The sequence below is a fragment of the Meleagris gallopavo genome, chromosome 2 (assembly GCF_905368555.1).
Source record: "Meleagris gallopavo chromosome 2, MGAL_WU_HG_1.1, whole genome shotgun sequence".
Classification (NCBI taxonomy): Eukaryota; Metazoa; Chordata; class Aves; order Galliformes; family Phasianidae; genus Meleagris; species Meleagris gallopavo.
The window spans coordinates 71,850,842-71,862,699 of record NC_139405.1 but is presented as its reverse complement, the minus strand read 5'-3'; the positions used below and the strand labels follow the sequence as shown (position 1 = coordinate 71,862,699).

The following is an 11,858-nucleotide window of genomic DNA, read 5'->3' as shown; positions in this document are numbered from 1 at the left end:
TTCTTTAGGGATACGCCTTGATACTATCATGATATATCATTAGTCTTGTAGAATTTCTGCTACATTGTTTGTTAGCAGAAAATTTTCCCCAAAACAGACAAGATGCTGAGCATTTTTCATTCTACTAAAAATGAGAAGTAATCCGTCACCTACAAACATGCAGCACTTGAATCATAAAGGTCACTGTCTTGTATTGAAATGAATCATGCCATGCAGTATCACTGTTTGTTTCATTTATTGCAAAATAAGATAATTTTTATTACTTCATCCAAGCTATATGGTAGCACACCCAGTTCAGTCAGTATCTTTTGGAAGGTTATTTTCTTCTTACATCTTCAGCTTCTCTTTTACTCTACAGTACTTCAATTATTTTGGATATATTGACATTTCCACTTTCTTATAAGAGAACATTCTGTAACTTTTTTTTTTTATACACACACACAAAAAAAACCATTTTGTTTTAAAATGAAATTCAGAAAAGCAAGCTTATACTGTGATTTAACTTACAAACAAAATAAGGAGTTTGAATCTAGAAAGCTGGGCATTAAACTGAAGGCAACTTTTACTTAGCCTGTGAATGCACACATTCACAGCAATTGTATTGACTCTTGCCATTTTATTTTTTTTTTGACAATTCATATTTGTTTTTTTCCTTTTTATTTTTTTTTTCCCTTCAGGTATGTTCACAGTTGTAGTATGTACAGAAAAGACAACACCATTCCATTTAACAGGTTCATTACAAACAGTAATTCAAGATTTCTTCGTATCAGAAAATGACTACTCAAAAAAAGATCAAACCAGTTCATAATGTCAAAGTAGTGGCTCCTAGAAAACTGGACCTAAGAAATTCTTCACCATTCCAACCGCAACAAGCTTGTGCTCTTAATGTTTATTTTTCACTTAAAAATAATTCAAAATCTCTTTCAAGGAGGGTACTGAGAATGGTTTGAGAATTAAAAGTCTCAACTGGTTACAGAAAGACCACTGAAATCTTGCAGATGTCTATGCATATGCCCAAATTTAAAAGATAAAAGCATTCTGTATACAAAATAAGAAAAGAACAGAAAGCAGTAAGAGGCGAAACAATTTTCTTCTCTATATACATATCCTTACATGAGTAACAAATGCCAAAAATACACAACTGAGTACAAAAGAATCATTTTAGCAACAGATTTCAACAAATGAGTCTCATGTAAGCAGCATGCTTTGGCAGAATTAATTAAACTGAAACATAACTGAAAATACATTCATTTCAATCCTCCATACCAAATATTTCTGAAAATGTAATGTAAGAATAGAGTTCAGTAATAAGCATCACTTTTGGAGAAGACTATAATTTCCCAGTAGAATCAAGAAGTTTCAATTTCAGTTTTTAAAATTCCTTCTTGATCAAGTCCACCAAAATGCCTTAACAGACCTGATCATGCAAGCACATGTGTTTTAACATTACAGACACCAACAAAGTTGAATTTATCTTGGCGAGATCACAAACAATAAGACTGAGCAGTTTAAGTGGTGTTTAAGTTGGTCCTAGGACTTTAGCTGTAATTGTCAAGGCACTGCTCTAAAGACCATTAGACACAATAGGCCAAATGATTCTGTAAACATAATTACCCTGGGGATACTTCTCTACCATGCTGTTTCTTTTCTTGAACACCCTTCTGTTTATTGGATGCTCTGATCATCTCTAAAGTCTACTAAGTGTGGATACTGCATCACCACTTCAGTCATATTTGAATTCGGGCTACACTATCAGGGTTTCTTTTCTTCAAGTATCAGCAGACCCAGCTTTGAGCAGAAACCCTGGTATAGCAGGAATAAACAAACAGCAGGTCATTCAAACAAATTAACATCCTTTGATGTTTGAAATTTCTAATTCACAGCAAGCACTTATCAGAGATTATGAAATCTCACCACAATGTTTTCTTCTTTTCCTTCAAGAAAGTACTTTCACTAACTTTCCTGTATTACTCAATCCTGTTTCGTTCTTGAACTACTATATTTTACAACATTCATTTAAGCCCCACATTATAAGCTCTGGAAGACAGCAAAAAATATTTGTCCCTGCCATCTTAGATAGCGTATACTCTCACTGTATCACACTAGCTCTAAGCACAATTTTGCTGCTTACAGAGATAACAGGGATGGCAGCTCTGAAACAGAAAATCCATACAACCCAGGTCATAAACTTTTGCTATCAATGTAAATGTAACTGAGAAATAAAAGCTATAATGCAGACATAATAAAACATTCTTCTACAGTTCTGCAGGGGAAATCCTTTACTATCATTTTTAGTGGAAAAATCTGTACCATTAGTTAGTTGACAAAAAATAGAAAGCAGACATCAATAACATCACCATCACCTGGATTCCTTTACAATCCACAACCTCCACTTGCAGGATTTTTTTTTTTTAATGTAAAAAAAAAACAACAAAAAAAACCACTAGAATTCAGAATGATTCCTTTTATTCTCCTAAAATGTAAAAACTGCCATCAGTTTTGCCAATAATTGTCAATGAGGGGAATGGAGATCATTGTTAAATTAGTTCTTGACTGAAGAAAAACAAAACCTGTGCTATAAATGTTTAGCTGGCCTCTGGAAGCAAGCAGTCCCTGGATATCCACACTGTACAAGGCATTTTGTTCATACAATTAGTTCAATACTTATGCAACAACAGATAAAATTGCTATTTGCTCCTTAAATCTTCAAGCATCCACTCCTAGACTCAGAGCAACTGGCAAATCTCTCTTCAAAGGCCAAATCTAAGTCTTGATTTTACTTGCCTCTCATTAAATATTTATTTAGCTGATTAAAAAAAAAAAAAGTGTGAGCCTAGACTGCTATCATCAAGGAAAACATCTGTCTTCCTACTTTCCAAGCAGGTACCAAGGTAGCCTGATATTAATCAGAATCACGGTTTGGCATTTCAGGGAGAGAACCCGATGCCTAATGCATGAGAACAATACAGTAAACTCTTGAGGCAGCAGGCACTACGGAGGGAAAGGGGGAAAAGAAAAAAAAAACAGCATAAAGTATCCTCAATGGGAATATGGGAATTTAACTCTAGCACTAGCAAAATTTGCTGGCCAGCAGTTATTCATTATTATTAGGTTTCAGTTCAATACTTACACTGAAAAACAAGCAATGAGGACTTTCTTCCCTTCTTTATAGACTAGGTCCTAGCCTGAGGTATGGTTTCTGCTATCCCTAACTCTATCTGCATAACCTGGCAACACGATTTCAGCCGCATGGAGCATTCCTAGCCCTGTGTGAGTTTCACGCAGAAACAGTGCTATTTCAACACAGTGTGAACTGTAAGCACAAAGTCAACTCCTGATAGCTTTTCAAGAGTATCATTAGGTTTGAGTAGCTTCTAACAACCCAAAGTAACTACAGCCTACCTCTTTCCCCCCAGACAATTTTCAAATGAACTCCTTTTTTTCAAAATCTCATTTTAGCCTAGACCTCAGGATATGATATTTCCACTCCTTTCTCTCCCTCTGTCTCCTGTTTTTTCCTCCCAGCTCCCTCAAGAACTGCGCAGTTGTTACTTTTGAACAATTGTTAGAAAAAAAAAAAAGTAGATCTATGATTGTAATTGTAGCTACAACATAAATTGCCCTCCTAGAGCTTACATGGGATTTTCACTGAAATTCACCAATATAACAAATAATAACAATAACGCCCCTTCAGTACAGAACAAAATATTCCAATGGAAAAAATCTATAGCTTTTTTTTTTTTTTTAAAGTGCACAAAAACATTAATGGAAATATTTAAAAAAACCTGTCTTACAACATCACATCAAAACTTCTGAAATATTGTTAAAATTAAATAGAAGTTATCTAATGAGACTTTTTGGCTCCAATATATTGGCAGACAGCAGCAACATTTTTTCAGAAAAATTACACCAACTAAATATACTGTATCTTAGCAGCATAAAAAATCCCTACAATTAGATGCAACTGCAGGCCTAGTAAGCATAGGCCTGACAAAATGTTACAAATGCAATTTTTGTTTAAAAGAATGGATTTCCATGGAATCCCAGAGGTAACATTTGTTATTTTCTTTACATTATATTATGGTAGTAAACCCAACTATAACCAATTACCTTCCTTCTGTCTTTCCTCTCAAAATTGCACAGAGTACTGGAAAATTTTATCAAGTTATAAGATATGGCCACAATGAAGAAGCCATATAGAAACAAAACAAAACAAAAAGCCCGGAAACAAGTTATCCCAAACAGTAACAATCATTGTCATACAACAGCAGCTTTACACTACTGACCGATGCTCTCCACACACATAGATGGCACTGGGTCGAATGCGCCGCCTTGTATGGCCAGGTAGCTGTGGCAAAAACTTGAAGTATTTAGGCATCAAGTCTAAGCATGCATCATGAAACTTCTTAATCCTCCAGTAGTAAATCAGTGGGTTCAGTGCAGACTTGAGGTAGCAGAGCCAGAGGAGCCAAGTGCTTATCTCAAAAAAGTTGTGCTTGTAGTAGAAGTGGCTGTTGAATGTGGCAATAAGGCTGTAAGTGGTGAAGGGTGCCCAACACACTATGAAAACAAGGAACAAAATCAAGATGGTGGTGAAGGCACGAGTTTTAAAGCTCATATCAATGTTCATCTGAAAAGGTCTCTGTAAGCTCATGAGACCAAGTTTGCTGGCCTGGCTGAGGCATATGCTGTCAGGGTGGCTATGGATACGAACTGCATTGTGGCGGACGGTGTTGAGTATGCCCATAAAGGAATATAGCATTACCAGGAATGGAATAAAAAAAGAAATTAGCAAGATAATTATCACATATGCTTGGTAGCCTGGGCTAGTAGAGTAGCCAAAAACACACTGAGGTGCTCTCGAGGGTATCTGCAGATTAGGATTCCCTACTGATAATGGAAAAGCAACAACAAAGGATGCTGCCCAGGAAATCACAATGAGAATCTTTGCGCGGTAAGGTGTCAGTTTATCCTGTCTCTGAACTATAATAAGAAATCGGTCGATGCTAATGATAAGAAGAATTGCTACCCCCTCTATGACAAAAAGCCAAAAAAACATGGCAGAGACTCTGCAGAAGATATCCCCAAAAATCCAATGAGTGGTAATGATTGTTACCAGAGCAAAAGGCATGTTCAGCACTGCCAGCAGCATGTCTGCAAAAGCCAGGCTTGCTAAGAGAATGTTAATTGCAGATCGCATGGCTGCCTTCTGGTAGACCATGAGGCATACAACAAAGTTTCCAAGGAAAGAAACCAACACAATAAATATCATAGCAGCAGCAAGTATGATCTGGAGTGGCAAACCCAAGCTCCTGAAAACTTCTTGTGATGGCAGGACAGCTGTAGTGTGTACCAGGAAAGTACTTCTCTCAGTGGTGAGCACAGCACCTGAACTATATCTCAGTGGCTGTGTTGTGCCACTACGAAGTAAGACCTGGGGAGTGGTAAAATTCGTATAGGAATTTTCATAAACAATAAAAGTAGCATTTGAGGTCCCAGAATTAGTTGGTGTCAACATTGCTGAGAAAACCATTGCTTCAGGAAGAATGAAAGCAGAACCAAAGGTCTTCAAGGCATTTCAGCTTGTTCAGGCAGTATCTTATTCCATGTCATTTACCAAATCTGAATTAAACATCCAAAAGCATCAAAGCTCTTAAATCCATGTCTGTACTTCCATCTGAAAAAGAAGAATTAAAAAAGAAACAAAACAACAAATAAGATTCTCTAAAATCAATGGGAACCAAATGAGTACTTGCCTTCCTTAACGACAGAAGTAATCCTAACACATCTTTACATTTTAGATTGACACCTTTTACTTAAGCACACATGATAGGAGTCTAGTAATATTTGGTCCTTATTATTTAAAGATCCTGCTCCTGAAATCTTGCTAATATTGTAAAATGCTCTCATTCACCAGGCTTTTCTCTGTGATAACCAGAACTGGAAAACTTTTGTGTTCAAACTTTACTGACAAAGAGTGAATAATTCAAATCAATATAGAATCATAGAGTTATTTAGATTGCAAAGTCCTTCAAAGATCACCAAGTCCAACCTATCAAGCTGACCTACCAAGTCCTATTGCTAAACCATGTCTCTTAATGTCACAAGTCTCGTTAGTACCTCCACTTACTGGGCAGCCTGCTCCAATGCTTGACTGCCCTTTCCATGAAGAAATTCTTCCTAATGTGCAATCTAAACATCCCCTGGGACAACATGAGACTATTCCCTCATGTCTATCATTTGTCACCAAAGAAAAAGAGATCAACAGCTTCCTTTCTGTGACCTCCTTCCAGGTAGTTGCGGAGAGCAGTGAGGTCTTCCCTTATCTCCGTAATGTCCAGATTAAACAACTGCAGTTCCTTCACTGGCTCCTCACAACTCTTATTTTCTAGTTCATTTACCAGCTTTGTTGCTCTTCTCTACTACTACTGCTCTAGCAATTCAGCATAGTTCTTGTAGTGAGGGGCCCTAAACTGAACACCGTACATGAGTTACAGTCTCACCAGTGCCATGTAAAAGGGGACAATCACTTCCCCGGTTCTGCTGATCATGCTATTTCTGATGCAAGCCAGGATTCCATTGGCCCTCATCACAACATGGGCACATTGCTGGCTCATGCTCAGCTGTCAGCCAGCGCCCTCAGGTCTTTTGCTATCAGGCAGCTTTCCAGTCACTCTCCCCCAGAACTGTATCATTCCATTGGGTTCTTATGACCCAGGACCCACCACTTGATCTTACTGTATGTCATGCGAACAGACTCAGCCCATCGATCTAGCCCATCCAAAGCCCTCTGCTTGAAAGTAAGAAAGTAAGTGATACTAAGGATGCGCTCAATCCTCTCATCAAGATTGTTGAAAAAAATGTTAAACAAAACTAGCCACATTAATGAGCCCTGGGGATCACCGCTGGTGACTGGCCACCAACTGAACTCCGTTCACTGTAACTCTGAGTCCAGCCATCCAGCTAGTCCTTCACCCTGCAAAGTAGGCACTTGCCCAAAATAAGAATGGCCAGTTTCTCCATGAGAATGCTGTGACAAATGGTACCAAGTGCTTTAATAAAATTTCAGGTAAACAACACCTACAGCTTTTCCATCATCTACTAGGTGGGTCATCTTGTCGTTGAAAGAGATCAGGGTAGCCAGGCAGGACCTGCTCTTCATAACTTGTGCTGGTTGCTTACGATCACTATTTATCCTGTATGATGACATTTAAGATAATATGCTCCATAATGTTCCTGGGAACTGAGGTCAGACTACCAAATCTGTAATTGCCTGGATTCTCTAGTATTTAAATAATCTCATAACTTCATGATTTTGCTTTGAAATCACCTACAGCTGGAAGCATTAGTAATATTTCCAAACAACTTACATAATACCACTATCACCTACCTGCCTGTTTGCTAGGCACTGAAAAGTGAACTCATCTGAGCTTCCCTACATATTTCAGAATCCCTGGTTTCAAGTCAGTCAACACCAAATGCCTTGGGAAAAAACAGGTAAATCATCCTAACCTGCTGTTCATTATCAAGTAACTCATCCACAGGATTAAAGTATTTCTCAATTTGTTTCACTTAGTGACTGACTCACATCAATGTATAGGAAACTAATTCTTTACTTGCTACAACCCTTCTCCCCTGCAGCAAACTTTATGTTATGTTTAACTGTACATTCTCTTTTTTCCTGTAAATTTAACCCTCAGACATTATGCTGATCTCCCTCCCTCATTGTTATGCTGATACAGTGCAACAGTTCCTTTTAGAATTTACAGTACTGTCCTATGTATTTATCAAATATTCACTGTTTTTACAGACAAATAAAATGCAAAATTGCTGAGAGCTCCCCAGGAGCTCTTTACAGAACTCCTCTCTACCTTGGACTCCTATTATCTTGGACTCACAGAGTACTCTGGCATCTAAACAAGCTGGAAACCAGAAGTATTCTATGTCTTTAAAAAAAATAATAAAAATCACTACAGCCAGAAGGACAAAGTGGGATTCCTCTCATTCAGTCTGGACAATAGCAGCAGTCACATTCAGGCTGTCTTCGTGATGGAGGGCAATCAACGTCCTCCATCTCTAACACTGTGATAAATCTGCGTGACTAATTTGAGATGCCTGTACTTGATAACACAAATCCTACTCACAGTATCCATTCATGTTCTGTTTGGTACCAACACTGGGCGCAAGTGAAAGGAGAAAGGAGCTATCCATGTACAATATATATTTGATACACTACCTGCTACAATACACATTCATGGCACCACTTATCTTCAGTTCAATTCTGCTTTGTGTGATCTCCATTCAAAAGTGACTGAAAAAAGGTACCACAGGATCATTACAGAATTGTTAGTGGCACAGAAAAAGTAAACGATCGCTGCCTCATAAGGAGTAGGAGAAGCCAAAGGAAACGATTATCCTAAAATAGTGAAAATATTAGCCACGGGATTCTGTGAATGCCGTAGAACTTCCGTGAGTCCAGAAGGCAAATTAAGAGATAATTCACATGATCTTAATATGGATGCTTATAACTGAAAGAGGTGAATCACCCTGCTTTCCTCACCTGACTGCAAAGGCTGTGTGACCATTTCAGGCAAATTGGTTATGTTCTTTCTTGGGTATCATACTTCATAAAAGTCATTAGCATTCAGACAGCAGGTTCAAAAGGATCTTTTCTGTAGCAGTCACATACATATTTTATATTCACAGGGCTTCTGCCATGAGCATTCACACAATTATTAAACATGCACCTCATATTCTTCCTTTCTCATGTATCTTCCTACCCCCTCAACATATACAAAATTACGTAAGGACAAAAATATCGAATGAAAGAAAGGGACCAATAACATAACTTCATAAGCATTTAAATCCAGTCCTCACTGCTTTTTGAAAAAGACAGATCCTGTAATTTCAAAGCCAGAGTCACTGCTGAATGGTAACAGCACAGCTTGTGAAAGATCACCATGCTGTGGTAATGTAAATAGGTACGCTTTTTGATGATGAAAGTACTCAAGCAAGAGGCAGATATCTTTTTGTCACAGCATTCTCACTTTTGGACCAATTCTTTTCAGATTCAAAAAAGCTTCACACAATCACTTTTTTCCACTTCTGTGCTGAAAATTACTGGGTATGCAAATTTGCTCCAAAGAAAGGTTCTCACTCATATGCAACTTTCTTTTTATAGACATAATAGACAGAATTATTTCAATGAAGTACACACTTAAAGCTAAATACCACACAAATTCTATTCATCAAATATAATTATTGCTAGAACTACGGTGTCTGTTTTTAACAGTTTTAGAAGCTAAAAGATAAATACATTTCTGTTCAAAATCTGGGTAGCATGCTGAACCAGAAATAAAATATTGTATCTTACATGCAAATACATCAAACAAAACCAGTAACTCCAACATAGCCAAAACAGCAAACTTCCTACTTTTAAAAACAGTATCACAGTAACAGTTATGTTTAACATAGATCAGAACATGCTATGGTGTGCTGCCAGAATGTTCAATGATTTATTAAATTTATCTGCTAAAAGTAAGCATATTTCCAGTATTGCCCAGATTCAAGATTTGATCCAGCATACAGAAGTCATCTTTCTTCAGAAACTTAAAGCTCACAGTGCCTGGTAGAGTGCACTATTTCTTGTTAATGTGTTATGTAATCACAAAAGAGAACCCGCTGCATCTTTTTGCAGCTGCTAAAATTTTGAAGTTAAACGTGGCAAGAACAAATCATTAAGACAACCATAAAAAAGTAAAATATTAGGAGAAAATTAAATCAAGTAGGAGGGTCAAGGGCTTATTTTGTTCAGAAAAAAAAAAATATATATATATATAATACATACATACATAGACAGAAAATACTGAAGCATGTGTTCTGTCATGCACCATTATTGAACAAAGAAAACTAAAACCCCATTTCAATATGAGTTGAACACTGTTTCTCATGTCATTAAGAATAAGCAGAGACACATTGCAGTGGAATGCCTTCTACAAAAGCCAGTGCAAAGGGTGAATCGAAGCACAAATCAGCAGGGACAATGTTCTCTTACTCATTTGAACCCCCTGAAAGGAACTAGCAGCTTTCAGTTGTAATAACTATTTACATGTCCTAAATTGAAACTAATCAACTGTAACGCACAAAACTACTCACAAGAAGCATTAGTTTAATTTAGAAAGTTTTCCTCTTTTCCACTCTATAAATATTACTGCAGAAATTTTCAAAGGGAAGCATGGTGGGGGAAGAGCCACTTCTGTTTGGGGTCATTACGTACAACTAATTGACCTCTTGAGGATATTTATTTCTATCCTTAGTTCAGAGCCATTAACTGTCAAGAAATGCCAACCATGAAAATCATTATTATTATTCTAAACCACAAACATGCAAAATGTAATTAATAATTTTATATTCTCTTGAAAAAAATCATGTTCTCAATTTGTAGCTCATATGAAAGGACTTACATATTTTTAGTTCATTTCTAGTCCCAGACTCTTTCCTGTTCCCAGCTTTTCCCACAAGTTCAATAGCCATATTAACCATATATGTTGAATAGGAATACTCTTGAAGAGCTAAGTAAACAGTAAACGCTGAAAATATTATTGAAAACATGATCTTCACTTCTATCTTTGCCTAGTTATTAATATAAGACTATCAAGTTAGAAGTTTTCTAAATACTTTGCTTCCTAAATTTTAAGTGGAACTTTGGACCATACATGCAGTCACTACATACCAATTTTGACAACGGAGAAAAAAAAGTATATGAATCCAGACAGGCTTCCATGAAGAACAGGAATCATAAGTCATCTTGTGCTGTTCTGCTCAGCAAATCATTCCTTTTCCAAATAACCTGTCCAAAATAAATATATATATATTGTTTGACATACTTACACAAAGAATAAGAACAGAACTACAACAGTTTTTCCTGTAATAAAACTTTATTTTTTTATTGGGAAAGGTAGAATACACTGTGTATCCTGACAAAACACAGATCACATCTCTGTATTTTACAGAAGGTACAGATCTTATGCAGGACAGTTTCATTAAGCCAAATTGATCCTCAGGTCTCGGCCGTGGAACATTAAAATCTCAACATTTAATACTGAGATATTCCAGGACTAGTGCTGCATCCTGTTTTAATTTCACCCAGATATGTGTAATTAGTTTGGCAACAAGTGTACCAAAATTGGTTGCCACAAGTCTTATTCAATCTGTTAAACTACACATTTAGTCTAAAACATGAGAAACCTGAGGTTGAGACCTCAAAAGCCTCTTAGAAAAAATGCCATTTAACCTCACAGGATACTACTGAACATCACAAATAAGCTGAGTAAGCATTTCCCAAGAAGCAAAGATATCAGAGTAATGGTACTGGCAGAACAAAAGGCAAGAAAGCAGGTCTGGAGAGGAAGAACAAGCATGAGCAAACAACAAGAACAAACAGGATCTTAGTATTTCTACTATATGCTCCAGTACCAATCAACCATCAGCTATCAAGGTTATTACGTCTCAAGTAGCTAAAATGATTTCTGCAAAATGGGCCAACCACAGGTAAATGCTGCATATTCATTCATGACATATATGTTGTTAATTGAGACATCAAATTTCAGTGTAGCTTCCCCATACACACAGAAGGAAGCTAGAAAATTTCTACGAGCCTTGAAAGCTGTGTGTATGTTATACCAAAAGATGCCAATGACCTGACTTATTTCTAAATATTGTTTTAATATAAAAATCAAAAGAGTTTCAAACAAAGTGATGGGATACTGATACTTTGTTGTTTTTAAAAGATATAACAATCAATCTCTTTCAAAACATTAGTAAGTCACCGCCACACTGGAACAAAGGACAGCAGGATC

The 11,858-nt window shown here is 36.9% G+C and overlaps 1 protein-coding gene across 3 annotated transcripts in view; it reads right to left on the bottom strand.

Moving 5' to 3' along the window:
* Positions 1–218: 218 nt before the first annotated feature.
* The window catches only part of GPR63 (G protein-coupled receptor 63), a 28,317-nt gene continuing 16,677 nt past the window's right edge, over positions 219–11,858 (bottom strand). For all 3 annotated transcript variants that reach the window (XM_085217612.1, XM_085217613.1, XM_085217614.1), the window contains exons 2-3: positions 10,733–10,849; positions 219–5,677 (exon numbers count right to left, since the gene is read on the bottom strand). In XM_085217612.1, the coding sequence (XP_085073738.1) occupies positions 4,274–5,533 (1,260 nt within the window). In that variant the 5' untranslated portion in view covers positions 5,534–5,677; positions 10,733–10,849 and the 3' untranslated portion in view covers positions 219–4,273. The remainder of the gene's footprint in view (positions 5,678–10,732; positions 10,850–11,858) is intronic.